This window comes from Euprymna scolopes, chromosome 29, assembly GCF_053919585.1.
Source record: "Euprymna scolopes isolate OS-2025 chromosome 29, ASM5391958v1, whole genome shotgun sequence".
Lineage (NCBI taxonomy): Eukaryota > Metazoa > Mollusca > Cephalopoda > Sepiida > Sepiolidae > Euprymna > Euprymna scolopes.
Window position 1 is genome coordinate 106398273 of NC_136510.1, and position 24894 is coordinate 106423166.

A 24894-nucleotide genomic window follows, 5' to 3' on the forward strand; every position below is an offset into this window, starting at 1 on the left:
AACCTATAAAAATATTACTGCGATTAAGGAAGTGCATCTAACCTATAAAAATATTACTGCGATTAAGGAAGTGCATCTAACCTATAAAAATATTACTGCGATTAAGGAAGTGCATCTAACCTATAAAAATACTACTGCGATTAAGGAAGTGCATCTAACCTATAAAAATATTACTGCGATTAAGGAAGTGCATCTAACCTATAAAAATATTATTGCGATTAAGGAAGTGCATCTAACCTATAAAAATATTACTGCGATTAAGGAAATGCATCTAACCTATAAAAATATTACTGCGATTAAGGAAGTGCATCTAACCTATAAAAACATTACTGCGATTTAGGAATTGCTTCTAACCTATAAAAATATTACTGCGATTAAGGAAATGCATCTAACCTATAAAAATATTACTGCGATTAAGGAAGTGCATCTAACCTATAAAAATATTACTGCGATTAAGGAAGTGCATCTAACCTATAAAAATATTACTGCGATTAAGGAAATGCATCTAACCTATAAAAATATTACTGCGATTAAGGAAATGCATCTAACCTATAAAAATATTACTGCGATTAAAGAAGTGCATCTAACCTATAAAAATATTACTGCGATTAAGGAAGTGCATCTAACCTATAAAAATATTATTGCGAATAAGGAAATGCATCTAACCTATAAAAATATTATTGCGAATAAGGAAATGCATCTAACCTATAAAAATATTACTGCGATTAAAGAAGTGCATCTAACCTATAAAAATATTACTGCGATTAAGGAAATGCATCTAACCTATAAAAATATTACTGCGATTAAGGAAATGCATCTAACCTATAAAAATATTACTGCGATTAAGGAAGTGCATCTAACCTATAAAAATATTACTGCGATTAAGGAAATGCATCTAACCTATAAAAATATTACTGCGATTAAGGAAGTGCATCTAACCTATAAAAATATTACTGCGATTAAGGAAGTGCATCTAACCTATAAAAATATTACTGCGATTAAGGAAGTGCATCTAACCTATAAAAACATTACTGCGATTAAGGAATTGCATCTAACCTATAAAAATATTACTGCGATTAAGGAAATGCATCTAACCTATAAAAATATTACTGCGATTAAGGAAGTGCATCTAACCTATAAAAATATTACTGCGATTAAAGAAGTGCATCTAACCTATAAAAATATTACTGCGATTAAGGAAATGCATCTAACCTATAAAAATATTACTGCGATTAAGGAAGTGCATCTAACCTATAAAAATATTACTGCGATTAAGGAAATGCATCTAACCTATAAAAATATTACTGCGATTAAGGAAATGCATCTAACCTATAAAAATATTACTGCGATTAAGGAAGTGCATCTAACCTATAAAAATATTACTGCGATTAAGGAAGTGCATCTAACCTATAAAAATATTATTGCGAATAAGGAAATGCATCTAACCTATAAAAATATTATTGCGAATAAGGAAATGCATCTAACCTATAAAAATATTACTGCGATTAAAGAAGTGCATCTAACCTATAAAAATATTACTGCGATTAAGGAAATGCATCTAACCTATAAAAATATTACTGCGATTAAGGAAGTGCATCTAACCTATAAAAATATTACTGCGATTAAGGAAGTGCATCTAACCTATAAAAAATATTACTGCGATTAAGGAAGTGCATCTAACCTATAAAAATATTACTGCGATTAAGGAAATGCATCTAACCTATAAAAATATTACTGCGATTAAGGAAATGCATCTAACCTATAAAAATATTACTGCGATTAAGGAAATGCATCTAACCTATAAAAATATTACTGCGATTAAGGAAATGCATCTAACCTATAAAAATATTACTGCGATTAAGGAAATGCATCTAACCTATAAAAATATTACTGCGATTAAGGAAGTGCATCTAACCTATAAAAATATTACTGCGATTAAGGAAATGCATCTAACCTATAAAAATATTACTGCGATTAAGGAAATGCATCTAACCTATAAAAATATTACTGCGATTAAAGAAGTGCATCTAACCTATAAAAATATTACTGCGATTAAGGAAGTGCATCTAACCTATAAAAATATTACTGCGATTAAGGAAGTGCATCTAACCTATAAAAATATTACTGCGATTAAGGAAGTGCATCTAACCTATAAAAATATTATTGCGAATAAGGAAATGCATCTAACCTATAAAAATATTATTGCGAATAAGGAAATGCATCTAACCTATAAAAATATTACTGCGATTAAAGAAGTGCATCTAACCTATAAAAATATTACTGCGATTAAGGAAATGCATCTAACCTATAAAAATATTACTGCGATTAAGGAAGTGCATCTAACCTATAAAAATATTACTGCGATTAAGGAAGTGCATCTAACCTATAAAAAATATTACTGCGATTAAGGAAGTGCATCTAACCTATAAAAATATTACTGCGATTAAGGAAATACATCTAACCTATAAAAATATTACTGCGATTAAGGAAATGCATCTAACCTATAAAAATATTACTGCGATTAAGGAAATGCATCTAACCTATAAAAATATTACTGCGATTAAGGAAATGCATCTAACCTATAAAAATATTACTGCGAATTGATGAAGACCACAAAACAAATTAGTCAAACGAGCTGGGACAAAGGAAGCAGGAAATAGATCAGACAATTCTGAAGAACGCATGTCACAATTGTGTCTATAAAAAAGACTACCAACATAATGTCTGTGAGAAAGAGGTTACAGTGAAGAAGAAAGGGTGAGAACCAATCAAATTACAGATAAGTTTCTGCACCTTATCAAGTATGACAGATTCTCAAATAGGACAGATTCACCAGCCGCAATATAACAATGCTACTTTATACATGCTTTGATAGATTTGTAGAGATGAGTTTTTAACCATCTTTTACAACCCTCCTCATGCCAACCGGCAATCTCAAACTCTTATCCTTGAGTGACTATTGAGCCTTGATAGGTAGTGTTACACTAGTTTACAAAAGGAACAAAAAAAAAATTTTTTTTTTTTTTGTTTCTTTTGTAAACAGATAATACCTGTGAGGTTGGGGGGAGGAAACTTAACAAAAAGAACAATGAGACTGACAAGATTCAAAGAATAAAATTATTTTAAGACTAATTATCTTACTACTTGACAACTGAGAATCACACGGTTAGTGATAATCGAAATAATCATACCAATACTTATTTTAAACTGATCTGCATTATATGTAATCAAGGGAGGCAACTCTTGAATAAATTATCTCCCCTTCAAACAAATTCTCCAGATATACATGTAAAAGCAAATCAGAAATATGAAAACATGTTGAAAAAGGAATAAAAAGTTGGGGTTTTTTTTCACCTCAAAGGAGTGTTCTTTGTTATCTTCCTGCCTGTAATCAAGCAGAACGCTGAGCGACATGACAGTGCAGTCAAACTTTCCCCCTTTTGCAGTCGGTGACGGATGTACAATGATGGAAGGCTTATCTGGAAGGGTATATTTGCGTTCCATCACGGCCAACTCTTTTTCTTCTTTGCGTTTCTTTTCTTCTTCCTTGAAAGAAATGAAATAAAACGTGTAAGTAGTCATCGCTTTTATAAGAATACATTCAAATGCAAATAAGATACACTTTATAAATTATTAAATTAACAGAAATATTTTTTGAAGGCAAATGCAGAAAGTAGGTTAGTGTTAGTCGGGGGAAGACAGTTGTAGCTCACGTGAGTAGATAGTAGAATCATTGATGCAATGAAGTGATGAAATATCGATAAATATTTTAAAGAGATAAAATCAGTTGTCATTTAAAATCCAAATGTTAAAATATAAAAATTGTTATGGTGAGTCAAGATAGATAGGACCATTAGATTCACAAGCACATAATGTAGATAATCAGACCCGAAAGTTATGGAGATGAATCCAATAAGTCAAAATCAAAACCTATTAGCAACCAAAGTGGAAAATTGCATATTACTATTGTTATGCAAAAAAAAAAAAAAAGGGGAGAAGAGTTGTAAGAAGAAAAAAAAAGTTATATACAATTATATAGATCCTCAAAACAACTGTCCAAGTTTTTCTTGAATACACCTGTGGACTGCTGGACTACATCTTGGAGAAATCACAGCAAAGTGATGTGAACAGAGTAAAAACCCTATCATCTGTTGATCTAAAATGGTTGACAGACTTTGCATATGATCATGGATTCCTCGGTATGATACAAGAGTGAAAAAAAAAAAAAAAAATCAAGAGGTAGATTGACTTTCCAGTTCAATTCTACAAACCTTCTCAAAACAATTTTCCAATACTTTCTTGAATGTACCTGTGGGCTGATACGGTAGAAAATTAATTAAAAACAGTTTTCAAAGACAATTAGCAAAAATTGAGTTTTGCTTAATTGGCTTAAGATTTTCAAAGTTTTCAGAAAATATTAACCTCCATTGTTATGATACAAATTCTCCAATTTCTTCTTTGGCAAAACTCCATTTTCACAATTATTTTTTATCAATTTATTTTCTATCTTATCGTCTTTCATAATTTTTGGATATGTTCAAAACATGACAGATAAATACCACTCGTTTTACTTAAAATGCAATATTTTGATTTCGATATTATAACATAGAAGCACACCTTTTTTTTAATAAAATTAAGTTCTAATCTTATTCTATCCAGCAACTGGAAAAACTTATTAAAATTTATATTTGAAATAAAAATATAAATACAAAAATGTACATTGCATGTTTTTTTTATTTCTGAAAAACTGCAATAGCAGAAAACCATTATTAGAAACATTCTTATAATTTTCTCTTTAGCTCAACAATTTTTTTTTTTTTTTTTTTTTTTTTTTTTTTTTTAGCGTTTATTTGATCTCCAAATCTTCAGCTAAAAATATGTACAAGCGGAAAAGAAAAATAATTTATGTTTCAAAATATTTTTAAACTAAAAGTTTCTCAAGTTGCAAAATATTCACCTGAATAAAAATCCGAGGATACATTAACTGAAAAAAAATTGTGAATAAGATGAGAATAGTTGTCCGACTAATCCAATTTTATTAAAAGAAAAAAAAAAAAAATTCGAAAAATTAGACTTTTTTTGTAGATTTGTAAATCTTTCCATTGTGTTTCAAGTTCAGCTATAAGTAAAACTTTTTCAGTGACAAATCTGTTAAAAGATCTTTTTCTCAAAACCTTGAAATTCTCCAAGTAAAACCCTCCCCCAACAATGTCTTCAGATTTACTGACCTCTTTCTTTTTTTTATCATCTTTATCATCAACTTCCATTTTCTGAAGTTCCTCTTGCTTTTTAACTGCTTCTTCGAGCTAAACAAAAAACAAAGAAATAAGATAATTAGTTCTAACAACCTAATTTGCATATTAATTGAAAAATAACTCATTAATTCATAATTTTTTTAATTCAATAAGTTTTATTAAGTCACATTTTTTTTAGATCGTGTAACAGATAAAGTAATAAATTGTGACATTCTTCTGGAGGTTGAAGGTTCAATCCTAAGTATGGGCAATACTAAGAATACAATTGCGAATTGCTTAAGTCTTCTACCAGTTATGGCTAATGAAACGAGAGCATGCTAGCTCTCATGGATTACATAAAGGGTTCCTTTCAAAATTCTGTGCAGATTCTAGAATTCGACAAGATACACACGAGGAAGATCAGAGATTACATCAGCCAAAACGCAAGAATAACACTAAAGATGAGAAGGGTAGAGTATATAATACAAATAATACAAACTAGAAACATTTATATTTTAATAGTTATTAGCTGTAAAAGACGAGCAAAGAAGATAGGTTCCCTTTATCATGCTAGAAGATTACTCGCACCTAAGACTATTGTGTATATCTACAAAGCCATGCCCATGCATGGGCTGGTGCATCTGCCACTAGTCTCTCCTTCTTGGATAGGGTCCAAAAAAGGGGTTGTCAATCTAATAGGTCCCATTCTGTCAACTAAACCCCAACTTCTATCCCATCGCTGCAATGTTGCATTCTTGTGCCTGTTTTACAAATATTTTAATGGAATGTCCCCTAATGAACTTGTTGCATTTGTACCCCCTCCTTCGATGTATAAATCTCCGATAAACCCGCTTAGCAAAAAAATCGTACCCCCTTCACCGTGCAACGTCCTTAAATGCCAAAAAGCTATCTACTCTAATAGTTTCTTCTTTCAAACAGATAGACTATGGAATTCCCTTCCTGCTACCTGTTTCCGTGACTGTACTGATATGATGCAGAAGTTTAAATGCAATATAAACCAACGTCTTGTTCATCTTTCCTCGGCATGGTCCCAAATAGTAGTCCCTTATAGCCAAGTGACGATATGAATTGTTTGGGGTGAACGTGAATTAGAAAGAAAAAAAAAAAAAAAGAGTACTATTTGAAAGGACTCAGAGCCTGGGTGGCAGTGGTATGGCTACAAATTTTATCCTATCTTATATTTGTTTCCAGTATGGGTAAAATTTATACAGGACTTTACTGTAAAAGGACTGAAACTAACCGTGTCAAAAGAAAAAATGCAAAAAATGCTTAAAAAAAAAAAAAAAAAATGGCTTTGTTTTTTAGTTAAATTTCTTTTAAAACAAATATTAATGCAATTACTGCTACACAGAAACTATGCAGTGACTTAAAAGAAATTAAAGTGATATTGAAATAACTCACAATCTGTTTGATCCAATGTGCTAGTTTGAAAAACTTTAATTTACACAATTCATTAATAATTCATGGGTTAAAGTAAAGAGATGCATAAAATTTGACTGTAAAATCAGAAAAAGCAGATAATTTTACATAAGAGTATCAAGTTTCATGAGAATAACTTAAAAGTACATAAACAGTGGAGGAATTATTAAATTTCTGGAAATGAATAGGTTCGATTTTGGCCCACTATTTTGAAAGGATTATTAAAAAAGAATGTATATTGAAAAACGCATATTTTCACACTTTAAAATCTTACAACTTTTGAACGACTTATGATATTTGCGTAATTCAAACAGTTTTCAGCTTTCTTTTACACAACTTTATTCATCCAAGTTGATAAAATAAAAAAATAAAAATTAAAAAAAAAATCGACTTTCAATGATAATCACCCCAACAACAATTATAGTTACATAGCAATTTGGTAAAAATTAATAAGTTAACAACAATATTGTAATAATAAAACTTTCAAAATTCTATAAAAAAAAAACAAAAAAAAACAGATAATATAGTAAAACAGAAGAAAGTGAAATTAAATTGAAAATAAAGCCAGGAAACGTTGGATAAGTATATCTAGTAATTAATAATTTCATATATTTTGTCCTAATTATTATTCAAACAATCTATATTATATTTAAAATGTACGCAAATTATTATTTTTTTTTTATTGCATTTTCATCCTAGATAAGGCACAGTGCCACTTTGATGTAGGGGGCTACTATTTGCGATGTAATTGCAGGGATACTATGTAGGGAGTTTTGCAGCAAGATGTCTGTTCGTATTACACTTGGACTTCTGCATGTCAGTACAGTCGGGGAAGCAGGAATCCGGAAGAGAATTCCAAAGTCTAGCAGTTCTAGGGGGAAAAAAAACTATTAGAGTAAAAGGTTTTCTGGCATATGGGGATCTCTACTGTGTAGGGGTGGGATTTTGCTGCTTGTCGGGTAATTTATTGATCGATTGTTCTTTAGCTATATAGTTTGTCATTTGTAGTTATTCGATGACCATTTCGGTGAAAGATTATTAAAACAAATTGACAGTGCTGAGTAGAAGAAAAAAAAAATGACAAAATAACATACTGCAGCCACTTTATTATTCTCCTGCTCTTCCTCCTCCTCTTTTTCAGTCTTGAGCACTTTTGTCAACCGAGCAATAAGCTGTGACTTGAGTCCTTTCGAACTCAAATTACGATCTTCTAATTCACGACGGAGATCAACAATCTGAAACAAATAATAGATAAAGAAAATATATGCAACAATATTGAATGTGTGTATATTAAAAATAGAATTTTCCACAGGACATTAGATTAAGCTAAAAATTTCTTCAGAAGTTACAGATTAAATTTTTTTAATATCCATTAATAAAAGATTTTGAAAATTCCTATTTAAAATTAATTTTAGAGTTTTAAGCTGTTGAAAGAAAGTGAAAAAAAAAATTTCAAGTGTTGTTCATGTGTGCTGTTAAACCAAATATTAGTGTCACTGTCAGAACAAAAAAGACAATGAAATGTGTGTGCCAATACCAAATGGAAGCTAATTAAAGATGAATTTTATCATGAATTTGTCCATTGATCAAGATAAATTTCTAAAACTGTTTTCCATAGACATGCGGTGGAAACAATATCAAAATTAAGTTTTTTTTATTTTTTGGTTTCTTTTTTTTTTTTTTTTTCTTCAGGCGTCTTATGCATCTAGGATTTAAAAATAATCTAATGACAATGTAAACTTTTCTAGACAACAAATCTTATTAGAATTTTGATTGAAAAATAATGCCTAACTTAATTATACATGTGCATAAAAATAAAAATTGAGAATAAAAATGTTCTAAATATTAAAAAAAAAAGATTTTTTTGTTTTAACAATTTCATCCAATAATTTCCGGTCAATTTGACCTCATTTCAAGAGTCGTGATAAGGATATCATGCCTGAAAATATCATCTGAGATTATTGAATGATTTTTATTATTACTTATCATGAACCCTACATCAGTGAGCTAGTGTGAATTTTGACAAGGGTCACACTGAGTACATAATAACCCAGATTGATAAAACAGAATCATTCCCAGGGTGGAATGAAAGACAAGTTACGTAAAGTTGAGGCAGGGAGCAATGGTCAAATGCCATAGATAAAACAGTTGAATGATGGCGAATGATGTCATGTTTTGAAGGAGAGAAACAAAGATTTTTCAGATTAGTCTCTGTAGAAGCCATGTAAACGAGCCGCCGCCAATAATGTAGAAAACTGATAATCTTAGCAAATATTACTGCTGTTCTTGTCTGTGCAAATCACTCATCTCATTAAGTTAGAAAATTAAGTTTAAGGAGTAAATAACTTGCTAAGATAACATTAGTCTCTCTTCTGAGTCCCTGTCTGCATCACTCATTTCTTCAGTTAGAAAATTAAGTTAAAAATTAAATTAACACTAGTCTCTCTCCAAAGTTCATTCTCTCAAAATAAAACCTTGAAGAAAACTTGATTTTAATATTTAATCCTGATCAATATTTTCTTTTTTTGGCATACTTAGAAATTGGATGAGAATTACTTAGTGACTGGCATCTACTCACTCATCTCATTGACACTTACTTGAATTTAAGAGGAACAAATTTTGAAATTCACTGGAAAATAGTTTTGTTTTAGTTAACTAGATAAGACAAGTCATTCATGAAAAAAGAAAAAAAAAGGAAAGCACATTGAAGGCCAGCACGTATAAACACCTCGTAAACGCATATACAAAAACATTTTGATTTCTTAATGAAAATGTAAAAAAAAAAAAAAAAAAAAAAAAAATGGAAAACAAAGTTCCTAAATTTCTCTACAAACAAAATGTCAGATTTTCCATGCAGAAAATCTGTTTATATTTTTTCTGATGTGTAAAAACTGTATTTACTAATTTTAAGTATCAAATAAAAAAAGTTTTACCTTCATGGTTTTAGGATCCAACTCTGAAAAATGGGTCGGTTCTTTCTCAGGATTTGCATTTTCTTCTTCCTACAGAATATAGCATCAATCAAAATATAAAAGAAAAAAAATTAATAAAATAAAACTTATTTTTAAATCTTTAAAATTCTTTATATCTTTAAAAGAATAAAAAAGAAAAGAAATGGCCCATAACCATTAGCAATATGTCAGCTATCTCAGGTTTGCTGCATGTAAAAAAAAAAAAAAAAGATTTAATTTGTGAGATAGAAAAATTGGTTGCCCACATTATTCTAGGTTGGCCCTGTCAGTCCGTGAGCTAGTCTTAAAACTCAAACATCATTTAGTGGGACTGAATGCTAAATGGAATAACAAATCTAAGACAACAAAAACAATTTAATAGTGAAGCCAGCACACGCACGCACGCACGCACACACATTGGTTCCAGCTTTATGCACTACAGGCTTATTTATAAAAAGAAATAATGGAGGCACAGGAAAAATGAAATAGGAAATAAAAAATTATAAAAATTACTGCCATCAGAAGAATTTCTTTTCTCTGCATAAACTATCACAATCATTTTTGAAGAAATAAATTGTTAAGCCTAAAAGTAAACGAGATTAATTTACTGTTTATATTAGACTTAACATGCACGTCAGTCGAACACACCCCTGACGAAGGGAAGTACTTCTCGAAATATTGCAACACTGATACTCCAACTGACCACGTAGTGCAAGTAAGAACACAATACATGTAAAATATTATATATATATATATATATAAATAAAATACGAATCCTTTGGATTTTTACTTGTGGATATGGAACTTTAACCAACTTGTCTTGGATTTTATCGTTTTTGGATATTCTATTCTTCACCCGACCATCCATTCACATGAAATCATTTTTCTTTTTTCCCTCCTATTCCCTATTTTTTTTTTTTTTTTTTTTTTTAACTTTTACCAAGTTCGCTCTATGGCTTAAATGCAGTTTCATTAAATACTTTGCAAGCAATATCCAATTCCGCATTTTGCTAATTCCTACCCTCTGATGTATTTCTTTCAAAACTCCGTGAATTAAGGACAATCCACCTAATTTGTGTTTCCTTTTTGAAAATTAAATGTTTTTAACTCTTCTAAAAGTCTTTTTAACATCTATTTTTTAATTATTTGTTTATATATATATATATATATATATATATATATATATATATATATATACTAGATCAAGGTGAAACTGCATAACTTGTTCTACCATCATATCTTAATTTGCTTCAGTTTGTGTTTATCAGTTACACCTCTGCATTGTTTTGCCTCGTATGAACTCGAATTTCTTTTATATACACATTAAACAATGTTTCAAGCAAACCACATTAACATCTTAGATTAATTTTAAAAGTTAATTATTATACATTTTTTTTTTGTAAAGTCAATGAGAAAAATGTTTTATTTTAAATAAATTAATTTTTAGTATTTTTTTTTAATTGGTCATTGAAATTTCCCCCTCTTTTTTTTTGTCTATAAAAATATTTAAAAGTTAGATGTATTATTTTCCTCATAGTTTCAAGATAACTTTGTTTTTAAACCGAGATCAGCAAGCGATTTTCTTGGGGTTCAAGAACCCATAAATATTTAATTAATGTATTCGATGCATTCATCCTTAATTGAGGAGTTATAACTAAATCATAAATTGCTACAGAAATTGTTTCAAATGAAAACATTGTACTGCCTGTTTTGTTTCAAAGGTAAGAGTATCCGCGCATGTTATTGCAAAACAAGGGTTGCACAATCCCCAATCAAATCTCTAAGTTGGCATCACAAGATTCCAATGCCAAAAAGTCGAGGACAACTGAAAACAATGCCATGATAAATGGAGAGCGCATACAGCACTTGGAATTTCTAAATAGTCACCCATCTTAATACTGAACAGGCTCAATAATGCTTTACTTCGGTGATCTAACGGGAACAAGTGTGTCATGCGTGATTATGCAAATTAAAATCCAGAGTTATTTCCCTTTGACAGTGCATGTTCCACTGAAATAAAATCGAATGAAATGACATTTGTTTGTCAAGCAATTCAATGCTTCTACGAGAAGTTCATTAAGACACAAAAATGTTTTTGTGGAAATCAAATTTTTGTTTACTCCTTCTCCCAATAATTCCTTTCTATTAGATTTGTTGATAATAGTCTCAATTAAAAAAAAAATATGACATGGTCAAAGTTTCTTAAAAAATTTATGTCCATTGTGACAATCAGCTTGACATTTAGGTTGCAGATTCAAGAGTTTTAAGTTGCATAAAAAATGTGATTTCGTCATGATTTCTGTCATGTTCAACAAAGCATTTTCATTGTTAAACATGAAGACCGTATGCACATCTTATAACAATACCCATCTTTGAATTTTTACCAAAGTTATTTTGAGGAAGTTAGAAAACAGATTAGTAACGTGATATTTCAAACATAAAAAACATGTCTTAACTTGCTGCATCATTTTGACATGCACGCAAGAATTGTATAGTTCTGATCGTGAAGGATGACCAATTCTTTTTTTTTTTTTTTGCTTCAATTTAAGATTGATCGATTGAGTTGGGTTTAATGATATGTCAATACACTTTATGCCTAGATGCTTAAAGGCTTACATAAATTTTATAAAAGGTAATGGTGGCTAAGTTGTTAATAACACAAATTGACAACCTGAGTGTGCCAAGTTCGAATCCAGTTCGTCCCACAAAAACTTTCACTTAGAATATTGGCAACCTTTATGTTGTCCTTTCTGTAAGTACCAAATGTCTTTCTAGAAAGAATTCTAACCTTTTTTTTTTTTTAATTTTTATTTATTGCATTTTCACCCCAGACAAGGTACAGTGCCACTTTGATGTAGGAGAGAACTATTATCTGGGACATAATTGCAGGGATATTATGTAGGGAGTTTCGCAGTGAAATGTCTATTTACATTACACTTTAACTTCTGCATGTCAGTACATTCAGGGAAGCAGGAACCTGGAAGGGAATTCCAAAGTGTAGCAGTTCTGGGCGGGAAAAAACTATTGGGGTAAAAGGTTTTCTGGCATCTGGGGATTTTGCTGCTTGCTGGGTTTATCGTGGAAATTTATGTCAAGGAGGTACAAGGGCTGTAGTTTGTTGAAGCATTTACCATTGTAGAACAGGCAGAGGGATGCAACATTTCATCGATGAGAGAGAGGCTGAAGCCTAGCTGACAGTTCATAACCTATTAGATTTGCAACTCTTTTTTGAACCCTGTCCAGGAGCGAGAGACTGGTAGCAGATGCACCAGTCCAAATGTGACAACAATACTCCATACATGGGGGAACGCTGGTACAGGATACTTCCAGGCGTAAGTAACTTTCTAGCATAACCTTCCCCGCAGCAGTTGTGGCAATACCCTCTATGTATCTATTCCAACTAATGTTCCCTATGAACGTTAAGCGGAGGAGTTTTAACAAAGTATTTTCAGGTAATATATCATTAGCTATAGCTATTGGTGATCTAGAATGATACTGGGGAAACCAATGCCAACAATAGAGTCATCTGACGTATTTGATATATAAATAAACGGATGAATAAAGTTCATATTTTCAACATGCATTCAATTATACAGTGAGGACTTTAGATTTGTTTTACGTGGTTGATGTGTTAGATTTATTATATTTTATTGAATTAAGAATTAAATTGAAAATTTAACATTTTAAAATGTAATTAACCCAGGAAAAATTAATAGGAAAGAGAATTTAATTGCAGAATGAGAAGAAATGTAATCAAAGGCAGTAAATAATCTTTTTGGTTTATTAAACCATTAAGATTTTAGAATGAAATGTAAGCACATTAATAGTTAAAAGGAAACGGATATGCATCTTTGATGCGGCATCGTTAGAAAAACTGCTGACCGCACAAAATGGTTTTAGGCTGCAATCTTTTCTAAAAAAAAAAAAACAGAAAAAGTGTCCCCTCAAAACAATTCATTTAAAGGGAAGGAAAAAAATATTTGCTTTCTTCTTTCAAATGAACAAGATTTGTATGTACACATGCATACACACAAATTACTTTATATATATATATATATATATATATATATATATATGAAGCAATACAAAAACATTTCTTTCTTTTATGAACCTCTAATTAGAGGAGGGGAAAAAAATGTCCTAAAGCTGAAATTAACAACAAAAGAACGATAAGACATAATCACAAATCAATTAAACAGAATTAAGTGTGTATAGAGGATGGAGTAGAAAAAGAAAAAAAAAAAATTTTTTCTTAGGAATCTAGCGACTCCAGCAGGATTAACTGAACATCACAAGCATGTTGTCTGCACTGTCATCAAAAAAACTTATATGCAAATGTTTTCTTCACACAACGGCCTAAAATAGGAATTAAAAAAAAAAAAAGTTATAAAGAAAGACAGCGTCTTTCATTTGCATTTAGAAAAATAATTTGATCAAAAAGTCAACATGGATGCAAATGGATGCGTTTAAATGTATTTGCACATGAATACTCAAATGTGGATGATGTTTAGTTGTCAAACTCCCACTCTTCTAACCAACAAATGGTAACTTTGTCAGCCTTTCTGAGGGGAAATTAGTCTAGGGTTGCCTGAGCCATAAAAAAAAAACAAAAAACAAAATGCATTTGGGAAAAAATAAATAAAACCTCAAACAAGTGAGATTATATGTATATATATATATATATATATTTTTGCTGGCAGAATCATTATCCAACTTTAAAAAGAAAAAGATATTATTCTCATTTCACAACGTGCCCATGAAAATTACAGAAATTTAAATTTTTTAAAATTATATTTCATGTTGATAATGTACTGCATTAATACGTAGTACTAGTCTAAATGAATAAATCCGAAAGTGGAGTTCATTTCTTGCATTAACAGTAAAGTCAAAAGTTCTATTTCATTTTAATACAGTGGACACACCATCGTTTTGATATACTATTTAGGTATATACAACATCAGTTATAATTAGTGATGAGATGATTCCAATACAATTCCTAATTCCGATTCTTTATAAACCTCCTAATATTTAACTATAGAGTCGTTATTTTTCCAGATTACCATAAAAACACGTTACATGTCCATACATTTTCACAAACATAAAAATACACTTGTCTAGATGAGCTATAAATTTCAGTTTTATAGGTTTTTTTAAAATCAATAAATATTTATCATTTTATCATTATTAACCAACAGTAGAAATGCGGTTTTAAACAAAATTAAATAAAAAGACAATTAAAAGAATCGTTTTTGGCATTGGAAAATAGGCAGAAATGTTTCCGATTCTGATACCCCAAAAAGTTGCGATGTTCTGATTCTGATTACTAGTCCCAACACTAGTTATAATGTTAACTAATTTGCATATTGGTTTTGAAAATCGACATTTTATTAATTAACTATTTGCTATTCTTGTTTTTGAAGTTTAATAATGGCTTTGATTTTAATATAACAAATAATTGTCTTGCAATATTATTTTATTTAGTACGCAAATGTTTAGCGTGTTCAAATTTTCGTTCTTTTAGAGGAAAAGACTTTATTTTCAACACCATTTCTAAATTGTTAGTGAAAAGGCAAATTGATTTTTCTTTTTCCTTTCTTTACAGCCACATTTAAAAAGATAATTTTCTATCTGTATGAATAAATGAAAAAAAAAGGGTTGACTTTTGTTTGAAAAGTTATGAAATGTTTGTTTTAAATTAATGTTTTAAATACCATATTTCAAGTAGTAAATGTTGCAAAGTGATAGTGAGCCAACAAAGCTAGGTTGTATTTCATAAACTATATATATATATATTAGCTTGTCTTCTAATATTTAATAGTTACAGAAGGGATGGATGGATTAAAGAAAGTTAAAATGCATAATTGAAATTATGCAAAAAAAATTTTTTTTAGGGAATATTGTGACCAATTACGGCATAATCACGTTTGACACACACACTGGTTCCTATGAAGTTTAGCAATATTAAAGTACTAAAATGGATGACTATTTAGGAATACCAGGTGCTGTATGTGCTCTCTGCGTTGTTTTAAGTGGTCCTGGATTTCTCTTTGCAACTAGAATCAAGTAATACCAATTGGGATTGTGTAACCCTCGCTTCACAATTAGATGCGCAACTACCCTCACAGAGGGTACCCATTGATTATCGAGGCTGAATGGAAGTGATGATTGGGACATGGTGCTTGATCAAATTGGGCCTTTCCAAATTCAATTTTATGCAATACATGCAAACATCTACGACAACGATAAAGTTATCTAACATATAAAGTTATCTGGTTCAATTTTGCAAGTATTTAAACTGATGAATCAAAATTTGCTTCTGGCTAATTTTTATTTGTTAGTGTTGTACGGTGTCATTGTTAACATACTTCGCAACAATTTTTTGAAAAAATTATCCACCTTGAGAACTGGTAATGAAACATTCTAAAATAATTACCTAAAATAAAAATCAGTAAGAAGGATAACTTGTATCTTTAATTAAAGAATATAACAAGAGTTGTCTACCTTTATTTTATTTCTTTCCCACCCCATAAAAACTTGAACTTGTAAGTAAAATTAAAAACTATAATGATTTCATTGTATCCCAGGCAATGCCAGATAGGTAGTTATTACAAATATTTTTATAGTTAACAAATTAAGTGTGAATATCTCATTTCAAACTGCAATCTTGTTTAAAATACTTCATAAAAGAAATAAAACGAATCTGATTTGTAGAAGGAAGATGGAAGCAATGTTCGTGGGCAGGTTATTTAGATTTTAACTTTTTTAGATTTATATCCAGAAATTGATAACATATAGAAACAAATGTCTGTCCATATATATACACACACATACATATGTAAGTATATACGTATATGTGTATGTATATATATATATATATATATGTACATACACATTATGCAGACAAGCATGCAAACATGAAATAAAGATAAAAAGGATTAGAAGGTTGAGTGCCTGAGTTGTAGGGTCATCCTTGCGGTCATTTCCCGCGCCGCCTCCTCCACTACTCCCACCAGTGCCACCCCCACCGCTGCCGGAGCTGTTGCTGCTGCCTGCCAGACGCTTCTGCAGGTGAGTTTTGTAGGCGCCCCTGAGGGCATCCCACTCCAGGCACGTTGGACGAATACTCCACACATCTGGTAAGAAAAGCACGACAGTTTCAACACGAGCAGGCACCAGTCGGCCCTTGTGCATCTCCTCGGGACGAACGTACCGTATCTCTGCGAATCGATACCTGTCAGGAAGGGGTTAATGAAAAAGAAGATTTTGCTAAAAAGTGCCCAAGAACGTTACACTTCTGACTGTAAATGACAGCCAGAGCGAAAAACAAAAAGACAAAAACAAAAAAAAAAAAAAAATACAAAGACAAAAAAAGAAAGTCATTAAAATAGGATTATGTTTAATTCAAATGATAAATTTTAAAAACTTTTCTCTAAGAAAAAACAAAAATCATGTTTTGCATAATATTTTCAATAAACATTCTTTTTCTTTTTTTTAAATAGCAACTATCAGATTTAGAATAAATGGTATTTGTCCAAAATCCCCCTGTACTAAAAAACAAAAACAAAGAAAAATATGTTCAATGTATGTAACTGTGAAAAAACTAAAATATCATATTCTAAAAATCATGTAAACTGATCAGGTAATTTTATTTTTATAAAGAAAATAATTTTTTATGTGCAGATGTTTTGTAAAACAATCCCAAAAAACATGGAGATAATCCAATAATTCAAACTTGTGAGATTTTTGTTGTAATAACTATGATTTTCCATTAATTGCTTAAAAATGAATTTATAAAAATAAAACTACTTGCTCAATTTACATAATTTTTGGAATATATTTCTGGCAAAGATTTTTCTTTATTTTTTTTTAATATGGGAAAATTCTGAACAAGATCCAAATAATCTCAAATATCAGCCTTTTGAATTTAATCTTTTTTTGTCAAAGTTGAACCATTAATTCAGATTTGCACTTGTTTTGAACTGGCTGAGTAATGATACGAATTTATTACAATGGTCTGAACAAGAATAGCAATACAGATTTTTCGATAAATGAATGATTCGTCTTGCAAAACATCACAATATATTAAACAATTTTTATTTTCAACTCGTAATAGATCAAATTACTAAAGCCTTAATTAAAATATAAAAATCTCTCAAGAATTCTGTGGCTGAATTTCTTAACTATTTTATTTTACTACTGAAATTCGGTAAAATATATTTTAACAAGATTCCACCAACATCAAGCAGAGGAATATCACAAAGAGCCTAAACAAAACATTTAAAAAGAAATGGGAATTAAACCACTTATTTGCTAATTCTTCAAATAAAGCAGAACATAAATAACATTTACGTTTATATAAAGTAAAACCAAACATGGTAATGAGAGAGGGGGGAGGGAGGGGAGGAAGGAGATGGTAAATTGGCAATGCAGAGAAACATCATAAAAATATACTTGGATCCAGTCTTTCTGAAAATAAAAGAAAAGCAAGGAATGTGGAGATAGGGGGTGATGAGAGTGGGAAGGGGAGCGGGAGATGGAGAGGGGGAGGTGAAGAGTAGGAGGGGAGAAGGGCTAATGTCAGATGATGAAATCACTCACCACTGTGTGCACATGCTGAGATCAATATTGGTTAGAGCCTTCGTGTTACGGATAGCCGTATTGATAAGGACTTTTGGATCTTCACCAGGGTTGGGCCCGTCAAGAGAAGGAGACCAAGGCCCGCCAATTGCCATCGGCTCGTTCTTGCCTTTCAGTCCGACAAGAAACTGTATCATGCGCGTTGGGTGCTGATATGTAGTTTGCTCACCTCGGAAGCCATCTGAGACATCTTCACCCAGGCCGCAGCATTTTTGATAGATTTCCTCTATTTTGGGGCTTGATAATAACATTACCTAAGAAAAAAAAAAAAAAAAAAATGTTTAAATGTTGTATTGCATATACTTGCATATCAAGTAACTTTCTCAAACTGACATCTAAAATTCACCTTTTAATTTTTTGTAGCTACTGTTTTCATCTTGAGTGTTACTTTGACATTTTGTAACCCACAACCTTCTTTGGGTGCATCTTGCTGAACTCAGGAATTTTCCTGATGAATTTGTGAATTTGCTCAGAATTTCAAATGAAAGATCTCAGAGTTCGATCAGATACATGTGAAGAAGGTCGGAGGTTATATTGACTGAAATGTGCAAATAACACTAAAAATGGGAACGGTAGTCCGAAAAATCCAAATAATATGAATAATTAATCCTTATCTTAAAAATTCAGAAACAAAATTGTAAAAGTTGTAAAATATGCAAGAGCAGATGATACTCAAAGTACACAGTCATTTTTTTTTTCAGTCATTTCTTTTGTATAATTTATGAAAAATAAAAAAAATGGGTGCTTGTGGTGCACTTATTGAACCGTGCTATTTTTAAATAGTATTTTCAAGTTAAATTAGTTTTACAATATTTTTTTTCTATTAATTTGTGAACTGAAAGTACAGAATAGTTACAAAACACCCTCCTCTCTCCATGTTAAGAATGGCTTTTGAAATAATAACACTATTATTTCAGCAGGGTTCAATAAGTGCACAAGTACAAAAAAAAAAATGCAAAAATTAATGCATTTTTTTTGGAGAAAAGTTGTTAAAAAATAAATAAAAAGATGTAATGAGATAGGTTAGATTTTATGGCATATCAACCTTTTTTTTTTGGTTATTTAATGCCGAGGTCCATCATATTTTTTTCTTTTTTTGGATATTTTAACTTATTCAGTCAGCCTTTTTGGGTCATTAGGTGGTGGTGTTTTTTTTTTGGGGGGGGGGGGGGTGAAGTTGGATCGGGTAAAATTATATTCTTTTGTATAAATTGGCATTTTTTTTTTTAGAAATGTTAGTATTTTGTTAGGATTGACTTTTGTTAAATAGTTCTTTCAAATTGTTAACATTGTAATGGTTCTGCTGGATATGCTCGAGGTCGCCACAATCTAAAAGAAAGTATTTTACAGTAAAGGGTTCTTGACATGCCACACATTCTGGAGGGTCTTCTTTTTTTAGCAGAAAGGAGTGGGTTATGTGTGCATGTCCTATGCGAATGCGGGACAAAACTACTTCCTCTCTACGCAATTTTCTGAAATTTGGTAAACATTTCTCTATTGTTGGTTTCATTTTAAAAAGTTTGTTGCTTTGACAATTATTCCATTTTCTTGCCATTTCTTCATAATGAATCTATGAATTAGTTGTTTCTAGTCCGTGTGTGGAATTTTTAAATCACTTACATCAAGATTTAGTGCATTTTTTGCAGCTCTATCGACTTTTTCATTGCCTTGGATTCCAAAATGACTGGGTATCCAGCAGAATTTGATATTTTTATTTTGTGAAAGAGTATGTATTTTTTGTAATAGATTAATGAGTAGTGGGTTATTTAAATTTTGGTTCTTTAGAGATTCAAGTACTGATAGGGAGTCTGAAAAAATTATAAATTTGTTATAGGTGAGGTCAGTAATGAGGTCTAGTGCCAGGTCTATAGCTGTGGCTTCAGCACTAAAAATTGAAGCATAGTCTGATAGTCGCTTCTGCAAGGTAGTGCTATTGGCTATTATTCCGCATCCAGTTCTGTTGCCGTCCTTAGAACCATCTGTATAGATATGCTGATGATTTGGGTATTTTTCCTGAATGTTAAATAGTTTTTCTTGATAGTTCAGTGGATGAGTTTGATTTTTTGGGAGCTTGTTTAGTTCAAAGATAATTTCAGGTTGTTTTAGTAGCCAGGGTGGGAGGTTGTTTTAGTAGCCAGGGTGGGAGGTTTAGTTGGTTGACCTCATGAATGTTCCTGATTGTGATAACTGCATCTTCCACTAATGGTTTCATACGAAGACCAAAAGGTTTTATAGCTTTTACCTTTTGGTCAAATAGGTTTTGGTAGTTGGGATTGAAGGCTGGATTTGATGGTTGTGATTTTTTCCTATCGTAGAGATTGTAATCTAGTGCGTTTGCAATACAATCATAGGCAGGATTGTCTGGACAAGAGAGAATTTTGGTTAAGTACTGTAAAGCTTATTTGTTGCGCCGAATTGATAATGACGGTTTGTTGGCTTCTGTATAGAGACTATCGGTGGGAGAAGTTCGGAAAGCTCCCAGTACAAGCATGAGGCCCTGATGTTGAACAGTGTCTAGTATCTTTATATATGATTTTCTGATGGCGCCATAAATGAAGCTGTCATAATCTAGTTTTGAGCGTACTAGTGATCTATATAGTTTCAGTAGGGTTTGTCTGTCCGCTCCCCAGTCTGTGTGGGCAATGACTCGCATTAGCTGGAGGGTTTTCTTGCATTTATTCTTTAAGTGTTTAATATGAGGGATGAATGTGAGTTTTGTCTAATATTAACCCTAAGAATTTATGTTTGTCGACAACAGGAATCTGGGTATCATCTAGTTTTAAGAGAGGATCTGGGTGCAGTTTTCTAAGCTGACAAAAGTGCACACATTTAGTCTTATTAGTGGAAAACTTAAATCCGTTTTCGGTTGTACATTTTTTTAATTTGTCTATGCATAGTTGGAGTTGACGCTCAATTATATGGATATGCCTTGAGCTATATGCAATTAAAAAATCATCTACATATAGTGAGCAATCCACACCTTGGTTTATGCATTTAACAATATTGTTAACCTTTAGATTAAACAATGTTACAGATAAAATACTTCCCTGTGGTACTTCCGTTTCCTGTTCCTTAATATCAGAGAGGCATGTTCCTACACTTTGAGATCTTTCAGGATACCATACCGCCATGTGGTATCGTAAGCTTTTTCCAGATCAAAGAATATAGCAGTCATATGCTGTTTTTTTTATATAAATGCATTTCTGATAAAGGTTTCCAGTTGTATTAAGTGGTCTGTAGTGCTCCGTTGTTTTCGGAAACCACATTGAAGGTTGGTTAATATTTTATTTGTTTCAAGAAACCACATTAGTCTGGTGTTTATCAATCTCTCCATCGTCTTGCACACACACAGATTGGTAGAGCTATGGGGCGATAATTAGAGGGGTCAGATGCATCCTTCCCTGGTTTTAGTATGGGAATGACTGTGGCTTGTTTCCATATAGCTGGAAGGTTGCCATTGATCTAGGTGTCATTAAGAATGGAAAGTACTTTAATGGTTGATCTGGTAGTTGGTTCAGAAATTCATGTTATCTCATCTGGTCCTTCAGTTGTGTTATTGGCTTTTTTAATGAATCCTTTAGTTCTTGAATGGTAAAAAGTTTATTATAAACGTCTTCATTATTACTTTTAAAGTGTAGCTTGTTTTTTTCTGATTTATGTTTAATAGTCTGGAATTTTTTATTGTAATCTTTGGATGATGAATTATTTGCAATAGTGTCTGCAAGCATGTTGGCTATGTCCTTTTTTTTCGGTTATTTTTTTTATTGTTTATACAGAGGTGGTTGAGAGGGGAACTGGTGTTTTTTCCTGATATTTTCCGTATCATTTTCCATATGGTTTTGTCTTTGGTGTTATTGTTGATTTTGGGCAAAAAGTTTTTCCATGATTCACATTTGGCTTCTTTTATTGTTCGCCGTGCTTTAGCTCTGCATATTTTGAAGTTGTTTAAATTCTGAGTAGTTGGTCGGTTGTTGAATTTTCTTAATGCAGCACGCCGTAGCCTGATAGCCTTTTTGCAATCATTAAACCAGGGCCGATGATACTTGGTTGATACCTTTGTTTTCGGTATGCATTCCTTAGCTATTGAGATGATGGTATCTGCAAAGTGAGTGATTGGGTCTTTCACATGTTTTCCAGGTAAGAGTGTGTTCGCATAACGATTTGAACTTATTCCAGTTACCTTTTTTAAGGTTCCAAAGAGGAATTTTTGAGTTTGTTTCAGGACCAAAGTGTTCTAATATTATTGAGAAGTGGTCGCTCCCACAAGTGTCCTCGTGTACTGTCCAGTTGTAATGCATAAAGATACTAGGATCACTTATAGAGAGGTCAATTGCTGAGTAGGAGTTTGTAGCAGAGTGAATAAAGGTTGGTTTTTTGTTATTATATATGCATAGGTGGTTGTTGTTGATAATATTTTCTATAATGATTCCTTTTCTGTCTGTGTCTGAACATCCCCAACTAACATTATGACTGTTAACGTCACCTAATAATATGAAGGGGCAGGGAAGTTGGTTGATAAGTTTTTCTATCTTTGTTTCATCTATAGGGTCATTTGGGGGTAGATAGATGGAGCAGATTGTGACTGTTCTATGTAGGGTGGTTGTGGTGGCAATTGCCTGTAAATTAGTTTGTAGATTTATTTGGCTTTGTGCTGTGTTTTTGCTGATGAGAATGGATGTTCCTCCACAAGCTCTATTTGGATTATTTGTTGTGTGGTTATATTCAGTGAAGTTACAGAGATTGATAGTTTCAGATGGTTTTAAAAAAGTCTCTTGTAGGCATATTATAGTAGGGCAGAGATTGAATATTAGTAGAAGTAATTCATTCTTGTTGGCTTTTATAACACCCCCCCCTTTTTTTTTACATAGGCATCACCACTTATCAAGGCCAAGAGGCCACTTGAGGATAAGGGTTAAAGAGTGGACAGTAGAAATTGGGCAATATAGTAAACGTTAGTAATGGAGATTTGATAAATTTGTTAACTTATATGGAACGGCTCATCAAAAACTTGTTTACGTTAGACTTGAAGATTGAAGACAACCATATTGTAGTCAGCTGGAAAGCAGAAAAACGGAAAACAATTCCATAGGCGTGCACTTCTAAGAAAGAAGCTTTGTTCATGGAAGCTATGCTTAGGTTTAGGCACAGACAAAGAGTGGGGGAAACTAGTGATAGTGTTTTCTGCTAGACGGGTGTTTCTTGTGAAAGTTTGGCGAGGGAGGACCATAGACTGGAGCTCAGCCGAGCACCTGCCATGAAAATAACGATAAAGCAGAGACAAACTCGCAACATCTCTTCTGTTAGATAGAGGTTGCAGGGAAGAGAATAGGACATCCCCCACAAGGCTACGAAGTCTATTTTGAACTCTATCAAGGCAGGACAAGTCCTTTCTAGCAGCTCCTGCCCAGATGTGGCAGCAGTACTCCATCCTTGGACGTACCTGGCTATTATATAGATAGAGAATTGCATTAGCAGTGAGATATCTACTGGATCGATAAAAGGATCTCACCATTTTTCCAGCGGCCTTGGCAACGAATTTAATGTATGTGTTCCATTTAAGATCAGGAGTAAAGCCCAGAAGCTTGTCAAAAGATGAGGCCTCCCCAAGACGAGAGCCATTCATTTCAATTTATGCCAGATGGAGATCAGAGCATTGATGATGTAAAGATAAAAGCTTGGTTTTAGATGCATTAAAAGTAACAAGCCACCTCTTTCCCTATTGTACCACTTGCTCAAGATCAGAGAAGAGAGAATCAGAGAGAACTTGGTCGTTTACGGTCTTAGATGTGCTACCGTAGATAGTAATGTCATCAGCATAGATGTCTACGAATGATGTAAGGATAGGATTTGGAAGATCATTAATGTAGATCAGGAAAAGAGTTGGGCCCAGGATGGATCCCTGAGGGACTCCAGCATTAATACTAAGAGCTTCTGATTTTTGCCCATCAACCATTACTCTTATGAACCTATCAGAGAGAAATGATTTAATAATTGAGAAGACATTTCCAGCTATACCGTAGCTAGAGATCTTGTGAAGTAAACCTTTATGCTATACTCTATCAAAGGCTTTTGATATGTCAAGAGCAATTGCCCTAGAAAGGTAGCCTCCATCGAGAGATTTGCTAATCCTATGAGATATAACCGTAAGCACATCTGCTGTAGATCTAGCAGAACGGAAACCATATTGCGTGTCACTAAGATGGTTATTTTTGCTAAGATGGTTGATTACTTTTCTATTTAACACAGATTCCAGCAACTTACTCATGACGCACAGGAGACTTATTGGCCTGTATTGTGCGGAAGATGAGCGATCACCTGAATTCTTAAATATGGGGCATACTGATGAGATTTTCCAGGGTGACGGGAAGCAATTCTCCTTAAGACAATGTTTAAACAGTTTTGTAAGTATGGGCGCAAGTTCTGGTTGAAGTTTTTTGAGTACTATAATTGGAATACCGTCAGGGCCGGTTGCTTTACTGGAATCAAGGTTTTTGATTAGCTTGGCAACATCACATATAGATATTTGTATATCACATAGCATGTTTTCTAATACAGGAGGAAATATTGGAGGTTGGCAGCCTTGGTCGCAAGTTCTTGGCAAAGAGTTTGGCTTTGTCTGATGCTGACGAGAT

The 24894-nt window shown here is 32.2% G+C and overlaps 1 protein-coding gene across 2 annotated transcripts in view; it reads right to left on the reverse strand.

Moving 5' to 3' along the window:
• LOC145252803 (cell division cycle and apoptosis regulator protein 1-like) overlaps positions 1-24894 on the reverse strand; it is a 263934-nt gene that overhangs the window by 25996 nt on the left and 213044 nt on the right. For both annotated transcript variants that reach the window (XM_080112760.1, XM_080112759.1), the window contains exons 10-15: positions 18224-18516; positions 16577-16856; positions 9608-9676; positions 7769-7909; positions 5229-5306; positions 3355-3546 (exon numbers count right to left, since the gene is read on the reverse strand). In XM_080112760.1, coding sequence (XP_079968886.1) covers positions 3355-3546; positions 5229-5306; positions 7769-7909; positions 9608-9676; positions 16577-16856; positions 18224-18516 — 1053 coding nt within the window. The remainder of the gene's footprint in view (positions 1-3354; positions 3547-5228; positions 5307-7768; positions 7910-9607; positions 9677-16576; positions 16857-18223; positions 18517-24894) is intronic.